Genomic DNA, 12,699 nt, shown 5'->3' with positions numbered 1-12,699 from the left:
CTGGCTGAGCTGCAAACAGCCCCGCCTTCTTAAACATCACAAACGTAATGATAGAATGATGTAAAACATCTGGAAAATGATGTTGCTTTGTTCAGTACAACATTAACAGTATTACTCTCTCACTACTTGTTTATCGCGGTATCTGGTCATACCAGCGTCTCGCCCCGGCCCTCGCTGTGAATCAGTGAAAGATGGCGTTTGTAAAATGTCCAGCGGACATGAAGGAGCTGAAACAGTGTCGGTGTAGCGCGCATCACATCACTGAGTTCCAGACTGATGGGTAAATCTCCTAATGCGAGATTGTGCGGATTAACGAGGTGGACTTAAATCAACCTGAAAATCCTGCCAATTAAACCGCCGCCCGATTTAGACACACACGAGCTTCAGGTTCACCTCACTGCAACTTACATGTGTTTACTGAAACACTGAGCGAGACAAATCTGTGTGTGTCAGTTACAGTGAAGGAGGCGTGGCCTGTGTGAGTGTCAGTTACAGTGAAGGAGGTGTGGCCTGTGTGAGTGTCAGTTACAGTGAAGGAGGTGTGGCCTGTGTGTGTGTCAGTTACAGTGAAGGAGGCGTGGCCTGTGTGTGTGTGTCAGTTACAGTGAAGGAGGCGTGGCCTGTGTGTGTGTGTCAGTTACAGTGAAGGAGGCGTGGCCTGTGTGAGTGTCAGTTACAGTGAGGAGGCGTGGCCTGTGTGTGTTTGTCAGTTACAGTGAAGTTAATAGACCGTAACTTCATGAGAGTAAAGTGAAAAGTATGAACTTGCTGAACCCTGGACATGAAGACACACACACACACACACACACACACACACACACACACACACACACACACTGCTGCCTTATTGTAATGGAACTTGAAGTACAAGGTGAACTGATGTGTGATTATGTATAATCATGCACTGTGTTTAATTCCTGCCTGAAATGACATACATTCATACAGTGGCTCCATTAAGTGGCAATTTCATATAAAATAAAGACTCATAAAAGCCTTCAGAATAGCAGAAAATATCACTGTACACTGTACAAAACTACAACTCAGAACAGCATTACTCATACTCTTCTGAACTTATTCGTGTTTGAGTGGCGAGCTCACAGCATCCCTTTAACCTCACCCCTTTAACCACACCCCTTTAACAGCATCCCTTTAACCACACCCCTTTAACAGCATCCCTTTAACAGCATCCCTTTAACCTCACCCCTTTAACCACACCCCTTTAACAGCATCCCTTTAACCACACCCCTTTAACAGCATCCCTTTAACCACACCCCTTTAACAGCACCCCTTTAACAACACCCCTTTAACAGCACCCCTTTAACCGCACCCCTTTAACAGCACCCCTTTAACAGCACCCCTTTAAGAACACCCCTTTAACAGCACCCCTTTAACAACACCCCTTTAACAGCACCCCTTTAACCGCACCCCTTTAACCGCACCCCTTTAACAACACCCCTTTAACCGCACCCCTTTAACCGCACCCCTTTAACAGCACCCCTTTAACAGCACCCCTTGTGTTCTGGATTCTTAATCATACACAGAAAACTGGAAAACGTAACAGATAAAAAACCAAAAAAACAAAGGCTGTGTGTTAAAGTACATACACCTGTAGTAAATAACGTTAAAATGCTAGCATCAGTACCGACACTGGCGGACTTTTTGCCGTAGTTAAATCTTCTATTTTCTTATCGTTATTATTATTTGCCGCATTGACCTAAAATAAAATCCTTCAGGAACGTCAGAAACAGGAGACGTGATGAAAACATGTAGGCTGATGTTCACGATATTCACGGAATTCAGGTTCGTTTACGATTTAACAACAGTACAGTTTACAGATTCTCTTCATGTCACAGAAATAATTCCAGATTATTTTATACGTTTTAGTAAAAGCATTTTTAATAGAGTAATATAAAATACATATTCAACCCTGAAAAGGGGGAAACTGTTGCTAGGGTATTCCTGGTGGTTGCTAGGGTGTTATTTAACTGTTGCTAAGGTGTTGCTAGGTGGTTGCTAGGGTATTCCAGTTGCTTGTTAGAATCTTGCTAAGTGTTTGCTATGCTATCCCAGGTGGTTGCTAGGGTGTTATTTAAGTGTTGCTAGGGTATTCCAGGTGGTTGCTAGGGTGTTGTTTTGTTATGCTGAATGACTGTTAGAGTGTTGCAAGGGTATTCCAGGTGGTTGCCAGGGTGTTGCTAGGTGGTTGCTATGTTATCCTGAATGATTGCTAGAGTGTTGCTAGGGTATTCCTAGTGGTTGCTAGGTGGTTGCTAGGGTATTCCAGATGCTTGTTAGAATCTTGCTAAGTGTTTGCTATGCTATCCCAGGTGGTTGCTAGGGTGTTATTTAAGTGTTGCTAGGGTATTCCAGGTGGTTGCTAGGGTGTTGCTAGGGTGTTGCTATGTTATCCTGAATTATTGCTAGAGTGGCATTGGGACTTAATGGTTTAAAGCCTCTTGGAAAATCTCCCTCGTTTGAAAATGGTATAAAAGTGGAGTGCTTGCCGCTGTTGATCGCATGTGAAGTAAACCTGAGTGGACGTGAGAGACAGTCTCCGTGGGATCGGAGCTGCAGGACCGAGCAGTAATCAGCACATTCATCCAATTAACCTAAAACTTCAGTCTCAGAGAACTCTCGCACTCCTGCCGTCCGGAACAGTCCACCTCTTTATTTTTAATGAGAGAAAAATGGAATAATGATTTTTTTAAAAAGCTGAAAATCCAGATGAACTGGTTCTGAAGACTTTTAAAAAGTTTTTCTGTTGAATGAATAAATTCCACAAACATCGGGCTTCGTTTATCGAGCTGGATATGAACAGGTTTATTTATAAATTGTCCTTACGAGCGTTTACACGTGAAAATCCGGTGCATTCAGAGAAACACTGGTATCCTACTCGTGCTCCTGAGTGTGAGGTGAGGACCAGCTAATGTACACCTGGACCTGATCGACTTCTGGAACATCTGGAACATCCTGTGGAGTTGAAACTGTTTATGTTTACATGTTTACAGCGTTTAGCCGACGCCCTTATCCAGAGGGACTTCTAGAAGAGCTTCGGAGTCTGGATCAGAAACACGTCCTCATGCTGGATCACTCGCTGAGGGACTCGCAGCTCCATCCAGAACATTCCGTGAAAACCAGTCGTTTTTTTATTGGCATTAATGAAAGAATTTGAAAAATAACGAAAGCGAGACGACACACTGGAACATTTTGACAAATAAAATGAATCATTGAGTTCTGATAAAAGAAATGGCGGCGTATAAACGGAGGACGGGACGTTCTGTGTGTCTGCACGGAGCCGTGAGCCGCAAACAAACACCTCAGCTGACGGAATATTTACTGCTTGCTTATTATTATTATTATTATTATTATTATTAAATATTGTTATCGGCATCGAAGTGAATCAAAAATAACCTCCACTTCTGTTTTCCAGTCTTCACCCTGATGGCTCATTTCGTGCTCCCAGCTCTCTGCGCACTTTACCTTTTATGGAGTACTGTGGGCGTCGCTATATGCAAATGAGCCGTGTCATTAACGCACTTAGCACTTTATAAGCACGTTAAACATACGCACGTGCGTACGAAGAAAATCCATGTTTATGAAACTCGATTGGAGGGATTTAGTGTTCATGTGTAGATTCCACACAGCTTTATTCAGCTGCTGAGTTTCTGACACTTGGGAGGACGCGGTGTGTTTGAGTGTTGATTTTAACACACCCTCGTGTTATTGGACTCCGGACATTACGTTCATCCAACAGAGAGAACTGAAGGAACATAAACCTGCATCTCGTGACCTGCTGAACACAAACACACACTCCAGTCTTTTACTGCAGATATAAATCCACACTCACACACAGCAGGGGACAGAAGAGAGTGAGACACAGACGAGACGAGAGCGAGACGCATAAGAGAGTGAGACACAGACGAGACGAGAGCGAGACGCATAAGAGAGTGAGACACAGACGAGACGAGAGTGACACACAGAAGAGAGTGAGACACAGAAGAGACGAGAGTGAGATGCATAAGAGAGTGAGACACAGAAGAGACGAGAGTGAGACACAGAAGAGAGTGAGACACAGACGAGACGAGAGTGAGACACAGAAGAGAAGAGAATAAGAACAGAAGAGAGTGAGACAGAGAGAATAATGAAGGAGTGCAGTTGAACTTTAGTGTGTGTTTAATTCTGACTCTTATTCTGTAACTCAGTAACAGGGTTTAGTGAAAACTGACACCTTCGCATTCACTGAGAAAAATGGAGGGAGAGGGTGCAGAGAGAGAGAGAGAGAGAGAGAGAGAGATGAAGAAAGGGGTAGCAAGAGGAGAGAGTTTGAAAAAAGGACAGTGAAAGAGAGACAAAATAGGCGGAGTGGTAGTTGAAGAGGTAGAGAAAAGAGAAATAAAAAAGAATAAGAAAGAATGAAAGGAAAAAAGAGAGAAACAAGAGAAAGAGTGCAAGGAGAGTGGGGATGAAAGAGAAAATACAGAGAGAGAGAGAGAGAGAGAGAGAGAGAGAGAGAGAGAGAAGTTTGTCAGGGAAATGAGTTGTTGCCGTATGTTATTGACATCCAACAGATGCTTGTGTGTGTGTGTGTGTGTGTGTGTGTGTGTGTGTGTGGTTCGGCGTTTTCCTTCACTTTTTTGTTTTCTATTTTGTCCTTTGTTTCTGTATTTTAAATCTATTTTATTTCTTTTGTCTTTCTTTCCTTTTTTCCAATTTGCTCTTTTTGTAACATTATTATTAGTAGTAGTGTTTAATCCTAACAGGTTGCCAGATTGTGAATAATGACTATTATTTTCTATCAGGTTTGGATCTAAAGCACTGAATAATTTGAGTCGGTTCCTGGTTCTTTATAAATGATTTTTTTTTTATTTCTGATTTGCTTCATATTTATTCCGTGATGTTCCAGTTTAAACTGCTCTGAAATAAAAATCTATGCTGTTTTTATGATGATGTATTAAAGCTTCATGTGTGTGTTGACCAGCTTTTATTGCCTGGGACTTTTTCAGCCATACTGGAAAAACTTTTACATGAATGAATGAATGAATGAATGAATAAATAAATAAATAAATAAATAAATAAATAAATAAAATCAGTACATAAAATAAGAAGTGATTTAGTGGACTTGAAATGATGGTGTTTTTGCACATCATCAGTGTTATAATTTACACACATTAGAGGATAATGTGATATAATATCTGGGGCAAACAAGAAATAATCAAGTATTATTTAAAAGTATGTTGTTTTGTTTATTTTTACTCCTCATTGTTGGATTATTCCTGGTTTCTTTTCCTTTTATTTTGCTGATGTGGAAATCAGACCCTTTTATGGCCGTTTTCTATCGTTTTATAGTTAAACATTTATTCATTTAGAACAGAGTGTAACGATCACGTGTAGTACTGCGAATATCTGGCAACCAGTTGACAGAGAGAGCTTTATTCTGAGCAGAGACACTAAACCGAGTCCGATTATTTACAGGGTTTCAGATCAGATCTCTGAAGCGGGAGGGAAAGTTTTAACATTAGATTTAACAGTAAAGCAGAGAGTAAACTCTGACCCCGCCGAGCTGCTGCTGGTGTTGATGAAGATGAAGATGAAGATGAAGATGAAGATGATGTTGCTCTTCCTGTCTGTCCTGCTCTTCCTCTCTCATTTCTCTGCCACTTTTCCTCTTAAAGGTGAGAAACCAAATCATTTCGTAATTCTAATGGGACTCTCTGTCAAAGATTAATCACCGACCTCACAGGTGTGTGTGTGTGTGAGTGTGTGTGTGTGTGTGAGTGTGTGAGTGTGTGTGAGTGAGTGTGTGTATGAGAGAGAGAGAGAAAGAGAAAGCGACAGAAAAGAGCACAGGAAGGACACAGAAAGAGAAACTGTGTTCAGTGTTTAAAAATAGACAACACTGCAGTATCAGGAGTCCTTAAAATGATTAAATATATATTTATATAAAATAATAAAATTCTATCTGTGATTGAAATATTACTGAGTCTTAAAGTTTTGATCCTCATTAATGTCACAGCAGATACCACTTTTTTCAGCAGTATTTACTGCCATGTTACATCATTTATTTACTGTAAATTTATTCTATATTATATTTCAAATCTTTTATATTGTTAATATTTTTCTTTTTCCCCACCCGTATTGTTATTATTATTATTATTATTATTATTACTTGCCTATTTTACTGTTTTATTTTTGTTCAGCTCTTGTTGGTATGAAATGTGCTATATTGTATAAATAAAGTTTATTATTATTATTTTTAGTGTAAAACATGCATTTTTACTATTATGACATATAGATCATGCAGTATTTGGCCAAAAGTATGTGCACCCCTGACCATCACACCCATATGTGCTTGTTGTTGAACGTCCTGTTCCAGGTTTATTCCCCTTCGCTGTTATAACGCGCTCCACTTTCTCTTCTGGGAAGACTTTCCACTAGATTTTGGGGCGTGGCCATGGGGATTTGTGAGTGTGATTTGGGGATTTTGGGGGCGTGGCCGTGGGGATTTGTGTGTGTGATTTGGGGATTTTTGGGGGCGTGGCCGTGGGGATTTATGAGTGTGATTTGGGGATTTTGGGGGCGTGGCTGTGGGGATTTGTGTGTGTGATTTGGGGATTTTGGGGCGTGGCCATGGGGATTTGTGAGTGTGATTTGGGGATTTTGGGGGCGTGGCTGTGGGGATTTGTGAGTGTGATTTGGGGATTTTGGTGCGTGGCCATGGGGATTTGTGAGTGTGATTTGGGGATTTTGGGGCGTGGCCGTGGGGATTTGTGAGTGTGATTTGGGGATTTTGGGGGCGTGGCCTTGGGGATTTGTGAGTGTGATTTGGGGATTTTGGGGGCGTGGCTGTGGGGATTTGTGAGTGTGATTTGGGGATTTTGGGGCGTGGCCATGGGGATTTGTGAGTGTGATTTGGGGATTTTGGGGCGTGGCCGTGGGGATTTGTGAGTGTGATTTGGGGATTTTGGGGGCGTGGCCTTGGGGATTTGTGAGTGTGATTTGGGGATTTTGGGGCGTGGCCGTGGGGATTTGTGAGTGTGATTTGGGGATTTTGGGGCGTGGCCGTGGGGATTTGTGAGTGTGATTTGGGGATTTTGGGGCGTGGCCGTGGGGATTTGTGAGTGTGATTTGGGGATTTTGGGGCGTGGCCGTGGGGATGTGTGTTCATTCAGCTACGAGAGCGTTAGTGGGGTTGAGGTCAGATGCTGATGTTGATGTGAGGAGACTCCAGTTTCAGTTCCTCCCAGAGGTGATGAGTCAGTGAGGTCACGGCTCTGTGCAGAACACTCAAGTTCTTCCACCGTCTTCCAACCTTCACACACCACGTCTTCATGGCGCAGTCGGCTGAGCTGTTGTTGCCCCTAGACGCTTTTCCGTTTCACAATAATAACACTTACAGTTGACCGGGGCAAATCAGCCGAGCGGAAACTTCACACGCTGACATGTGGTGAAGGAGGCATCCTGTGGTTCCACATTTAAAGTCACCGAGCTCCTCGTTACGACCCGTCTCACTGCCAGCATGTGTCTAAAGAGCGTGCACGGCTGTGCGCTTGACTCTATACACCTGTTAGCGAGCTGGTTTTTAGCTTTCAGCAGCTTGCAAGAGTTGAAATGCTGTAGGTTTATGAGTGTGACTGTTCTCCGGGGTTGGAGTGGAAATGAGGAAGCAGTTGGCAGGCTGAAGGACAGTTCAAAAGCGCTCTTTATTCTCTTTGTTTTTGCTTTTGCTTTACAGCTCACTAAACACACACGGCTTTGTGCTGGTCATCTCTCTCTCTCTCTCTCTCTCTCTCTCTCTCTCTCTCTCTCTCTCTCAGCACTGGTCTCTCCCCTCTTTATCCTCGTCACCGTTCACTTAAACACAGACCAAGATTTCCCACGTGTTTTTGTGCTCAGCTCCAGATACACCACCATTCTGGATCCATTCTGCTGGCAGTGAGCGGGCAACCCACTTGGAATCGGGCCAGACCTATGCTTCAGTGGCACGCTTAAACATATCCAGGAATGCTTCTGGGTCGTCCTGCACCTACTGGTCCTCCGTCTGGACTTCGAGCTTGACCCGGATGTGCGGCTCCTGGTCTCGGAGCAGCTTGAGGAGGGCCTGATGCTGGGTCTGGTGTAGGCTGGCGAGGGACTCAACAATCTCAGCCAGTGTTCAGAACTCCTGGGTTGGGTCAGAAATGAAGACGTGGCTGAGCACAATTCAACAGGGCTCTTTATTCTCTTCATTTCTGCTTCCGCTTTTCAGCAAGGAAACACACTTACACCCGCAGCTCTGTGATGGTCATCTCTCTCTCTCTCTCTCTCTCGTCTCTCTCTCTCTCATCTCTCTCATCTCTCTCTCTCTCGTCTCTCTCTCTCTCATCTCTCTCTCTCTCTCATCTCTCTCTCTCTCTCTCGTCTCTCTCATCTCTCTCTCTTGTCTCTCTCTCTCGCTCTCGTCTCACTCTCTCTCTCTCGTCTCTCTTTCACTCTCTCTCTCTCGTCTCTCTTTCACTCTCTCTCTCTCTCTCTCTCTCCTCTCTCTCGTCTCTCTCTCTCACTCTCCTCTCTATCTCTCTCTCTCTCTCTCTCCTCTTTACCCTCGTCGCTGTTCACTAAAACACAGAACACTCGTTAGCAAGATTTCCCACAGGTATGTGTTCCTTACCACTCACCTTCTCTGGCTCCGCCCTCCATTCACAATCCCGGCCCTCAACCACGCCCCTGCTTCCACAAGAAGAATGAGAATGTGTGTCAGACAGGTTCCTCCGTTGCTCTTGAGGATTTTAAGCAGAACCCAGCAGTAAAGTGTTTGAATGTCAGAAAGGATTGTAGTAATTATTTATGATGGTGGCAACCTGACACGACTAAGTGTTGGTGTTGGTGTTGGTTCTGTGTGCAGGCTGCGTGTGTGAGCCTGTGGAGAACGCCGTCAACACCACACGACTCATTAACACACTGTGGATCATCAGGAACAAACCCACGTCCTCGGGTACGAACCTTTACGCTCCTGTAATAATGTTAAATGTGTTAAACGTGTTAAACAAACACGAAGAGCGAGGCAATGCTGTAGATGTTGATTTAACATCTTGTAGGTGTGTGTGTTTATTACATGAACAGGTTTAATGAATCTAACATTTCTGTTGTGTATGTGTGTGTGTGTGTGTGTGTGTGTGTGTGTGTTATACTCTTAGTAAATCTGACATGTGTCTGTGTGTGTGAGTGCCGGCGTGTTGTTCAGCTCAACATCAACGATTCAGTGATTGAGGTGAAGGAGAGCGAGCGAGAGGTGCTGGAGGACGAGTGTGTGAAGCTGGTGGAGGATCTCAGCAGGAAGAAGGAATCAGGAGGTGTGTTACGAGAGCGTTACGAGTGTTATGAGTGTGTTACGGCCGTGAGGTGAAGCGCTCACGCTGATACACACTGGATTCCACATCAGCGTGAGGAGTTATAATGTGTTCGAATAAAACGGTTGAATTTCGTATTTCCACGCGTTTGAAGTCATGAGAACTTTATCTACGTCTCCGTTGTGTGTTTTTCCAACGTTAACATTCCGAAGTGCGAGGCTTTCAGTGTGAAGTCTTCTGTTAAACCCTGTGATACACCAGTGTGTGTGAAAGCAGCACAACGTCGGAATTATACGTCTTAGATTCCAAAAGCAGGAAGATCAGAAATAAAATATCTGCTTTAAGTTTAAGTGTGTGTGTGTGTGTGTGTGTGTGCGTGCGTGCGTGTGCGCGTGTGTGTGTGTTTCAGACTTGTCTGTGTTGTCTGTTGTGACTCCGCTCGTAGGAGCTTCGATCTTCATCACTCTTCTTCTGCTCAGCTTCACAATGTTTAAAAGACAAGGTGAGTAACAGCAGGAGCACTCACTGACTCCGCCCCCTCAAACCCCTCCCCTTTAACTCTCTCTAACTCTCTATCAACCCATCTTCTTGACTCCGCCCCTCAGGTCTCTTTATCAGTCAATCAACTTGACTCCACCTCCTCAGCTGTCTTTACCTATCCATCCTCTTAACTCCGCCCTCTCCACTCTCTTTATCTATACATCCACTGACTCCACCACCTGAGCACTCTCTATCAATCTACTTGACTCCGCCCCTCAACTCTCTTTAACTAAATGTCCACTGACTCCACCCCCTCAGCTCTCTTTATCTATACATCCACTGACTCCACCCCTCAGGTCCCTATCTATCCATCTCTTTGACTCCACCCCTCAGGTCCCTATCTATCCATCTCTTTGACTCCACCCCCTCAGCTCTCCTTGTCTATCTACCTGACTCTGCCCCCCACCCTCAGCCCCACCCAATCAGTAGAATGATAGTATTATTTTTTTTAAACAATATTGTGATAAGTATTGGCACCCCCTGCAGTAATCTACTTTTTTTCATATATGAATTGGTATTTGTTAAGCGCGTTGTGCATGAAATCTTTTCCTTTCACTGAACAGGCGGATGTCATCAGTGATGCGATGCGATGTTATCGCAGGTCATGACATTAACGTCTCTCTCTTTCTCTCCTTCTTTTCTGTTCTGTTCTGTGATTCCTGTGAACTTCAGAGTCTCAGGCTGGAGGTGAGGACGAGTTTTTCAATCATTTTCTCCTGCAGTATAAACATTAACGCGAGGTTATAGATTAGCTCAGCTGTAGCGTGCACTCCTTCCCCGTGACCTCTCACCTCACGCCCGTCGTCCTGCTCCATCTTATAATCTTTATAAGCACATTTAGAGGAGAATCTCTGGTCTGTTGTCATCGTAGTGAAGATCCACATAAACCGTCCTGATGGAGACGGATCCTGAAAATCTCTTCCCACGTCAACAGAGATAAACATTTTAAACAGTGTGTGTGAATACTGTGTGTGTGGTTTGTATATATGATGTGTTACGGCTAAGACAGATAGGTGATCGTATATATATTTTGGTATGTTTTATAAAATCTTTCTGGGGAAAAAAAAACCTTTTTGCTTTCATTATTTAAATATTCATGAACTTTTTTTAAAAAATATTAATATAAGGAAAGAGTTGCTTGCTCTCCTAAAAAATCATAAAGATATGTACATGCATATAATCACGAACGTATTATTAGCTAAATTTCATAATCATAAGTGTACACTGTTAGGTAATAAGTCCATGTTTGATTTCTTTTTAAAGGTGAGACACAGCGACTCAATTCAAACTTAACAAAAAGCTGTTCAATAATTTACTATTTATTTTGTAAAGATTGTACATGAAAATTGCATATCCCCCTAGCGTAAAAGTTATATTTTGGCTTGTTTGAGATTGAAACTTTATTAAAGTAATAAAGAAAAGAAAAAAAAAGAGAATTATTCAGAGCTTGATTCAGAGAGACGCTCTCGCCCTCTGGTGGCCGTACAGGACAATTACAGTTCTGTCTCATTACCAGGTGTTGTGCTAATGATATCTGTGTTGAATAAACACAAAGAACACACACACACACACACACACACATATTTATATATATATACACTTTTATGTTTGTTTGTTTTTTTAGGTGTTTTAGGCTCTCTTATTCATTATCCAGCTCACTCTCTGGAGAAGACGACGAATCCGGGAACATTTCTACCTCCAGAGACTAAAATTCCCTACTGACACGGTGAAGATGTGAGAGTGATAGTATACTGTGTTAAACTATATTATATTAACTATATTATATGGTGCAGATTACAACCTTTCTGTGTAAAATAACAGTGTATTACACTCCTACAGCATTTACAGCGTGTCCAGATGAGAGCTCGTCTTGGAGAAGGAAAGGATTTTTACTGCAACACACACACACACACACACACACACACACACACTTCTTCCAAGTGGCTCAAGAATACACGGTGGTGTGTAACGCTTTCTTGCTGCACTGAAAGTCGTACAGGACTCAAAACAGCTGAAATGCAAACTGAGAATTCATCAGTGTTCTTTACTACAGCATTTTTCATTCTAAGGCTCCATTCCAAACAGACTCTGCTCTAACGCAACTTATTTAGAACTGCAAGGGTCTTTCCTTCTTTTCTTTGTAGGGGAAGAACTCTCTATTTCTTATCTTTTTCATCAATAAGTTGAAGTTGAACTTTTCAGACTTGCAGTGTTTATTTGTCTTGTTAACCGTATTGTGGGAAAGTAAATCAGTATAATGTATTTATTACTTTTTTCCCCTCTCTCAGACTCTCTGACTGCCACAAATGTACACAACATGATGTAATGTCCTGCACTTGTAAGATAAGATCGGTGAATCATTAAAGCACAAAGAAGGCTTTATAAACATTATAAGCATGAATGAATGCTAAACTATACTCTGTCTGTTTTGATTCCATTAAAAATTAATGCTAATTATACACATCATTCACTGTTTTTTTTCTTGTTCAAATTATTTCAAATGTATTTTTTATTTCCTTTTAAAACAAGTCTACACTATAATATACTTAATATTTCTAATAAAGCACTTTTCGAAAGAAACACTCAGAATTTGTTTTTTTTTTAGATAAACGAGTTAATTTGGAGTATTTCCATATTTATTTGCATATTTTTGTATTTTTTGCGACACTTGAAACAACACTGAAGACTGAAATCGATGATCAATGAGGAACTGGTTTCTGTTCCACCCGGAAGAATTATCGGTTGCACAACATTGCACAAGATAAAAAAATATATTGTTCTTTAATGTGTGCACTTTTCCCCCCCGATAAGTTGAAAAGTACAAAATAAACTC

General features: G+C 42.3%; 1 protein-coding gene across 2 annotated transcripts; it reads left to right on the top strand.

Moving 5' to 3' along the window:
* Nucleotides 1–5,099: 5,099 nt before the first annotated feature.
* On the top strand, nt 5,100–12,580 carry LOC128624498 (uncharacterized). Of its 2 annotated transcripts, none has more exons than XM_053652194.1 (7): nt 5,100–5,672; nt 8,882–8,971; nt 9,174–9,329; nt 9,736–9,828; nt 10,539–10,553; nt 11,491–11,592; nt 11,706–12,580. In XM_053652194.1, the coding sequence occupies exons 1-6, from the start codon at nt 5,576–5,578 to the stop codon at nt 11,586–11,588; spliced, it is 549 nt and encodes a 182-aa protein (XP_053508169.1). In that variant the 5' UTR covers nt 5,100–5,575; the 3' UTR covers nt 11,589–11,592; nt 11,706–12,580. The 2 variants fall into 2 exon arrangements, with proteins under 2 accessions (XP_053508169.1, XP_053508168.1); XM_053652193.1 differs by having other exon boundaries at nt 11,491–11,600.
* The last annotated feature ends 119 nt before the right edge of the window (nt 12,581–12,699 follow it).

Source organism: Ictalurus furcatus, chromosome 20 (assembly GCF_023375685.1).
Source record: "Ictalurus furcatus strain D&B chromosome 20, Billie_1.0, whole genome shotgun sequence".
In the NCBI taxonomy this organism is placed as follows: domain Eukaryota; kingdom Metazoa; phylum Chordata; class Actinopteri; order Siluriformes; family Ictaluridae; genus Ictalurus; species Ictalurus furcatus.
This window is presented reverse-complemented; position numbering and strand designations above follow the sequence as displayed.

Coding starts and splice junctions, on each gene's coding strand:
- LOC128624498 (XM_053652194.1), top strand. CDS start 5,576: ATGAAGATGAAGATGAAGATGAAGATGAAGATGATGTTGCTCTTCCTG. Junction 5,673..8,881: donor TGCCACTTTTCCTCTTAAAG/GTGAGAAACCAA, acceptor TTCTGTGTGCAG/GCTGCGTGTGTGAGCCTGTG. Junction 9,330..9,735: donor CAGGAAGAAGGAATCAGGAG/GTGTGTTACGAG, acceptor TGTGTGTTTCAG/ACTTGTCTGTGTTGTCTGTT.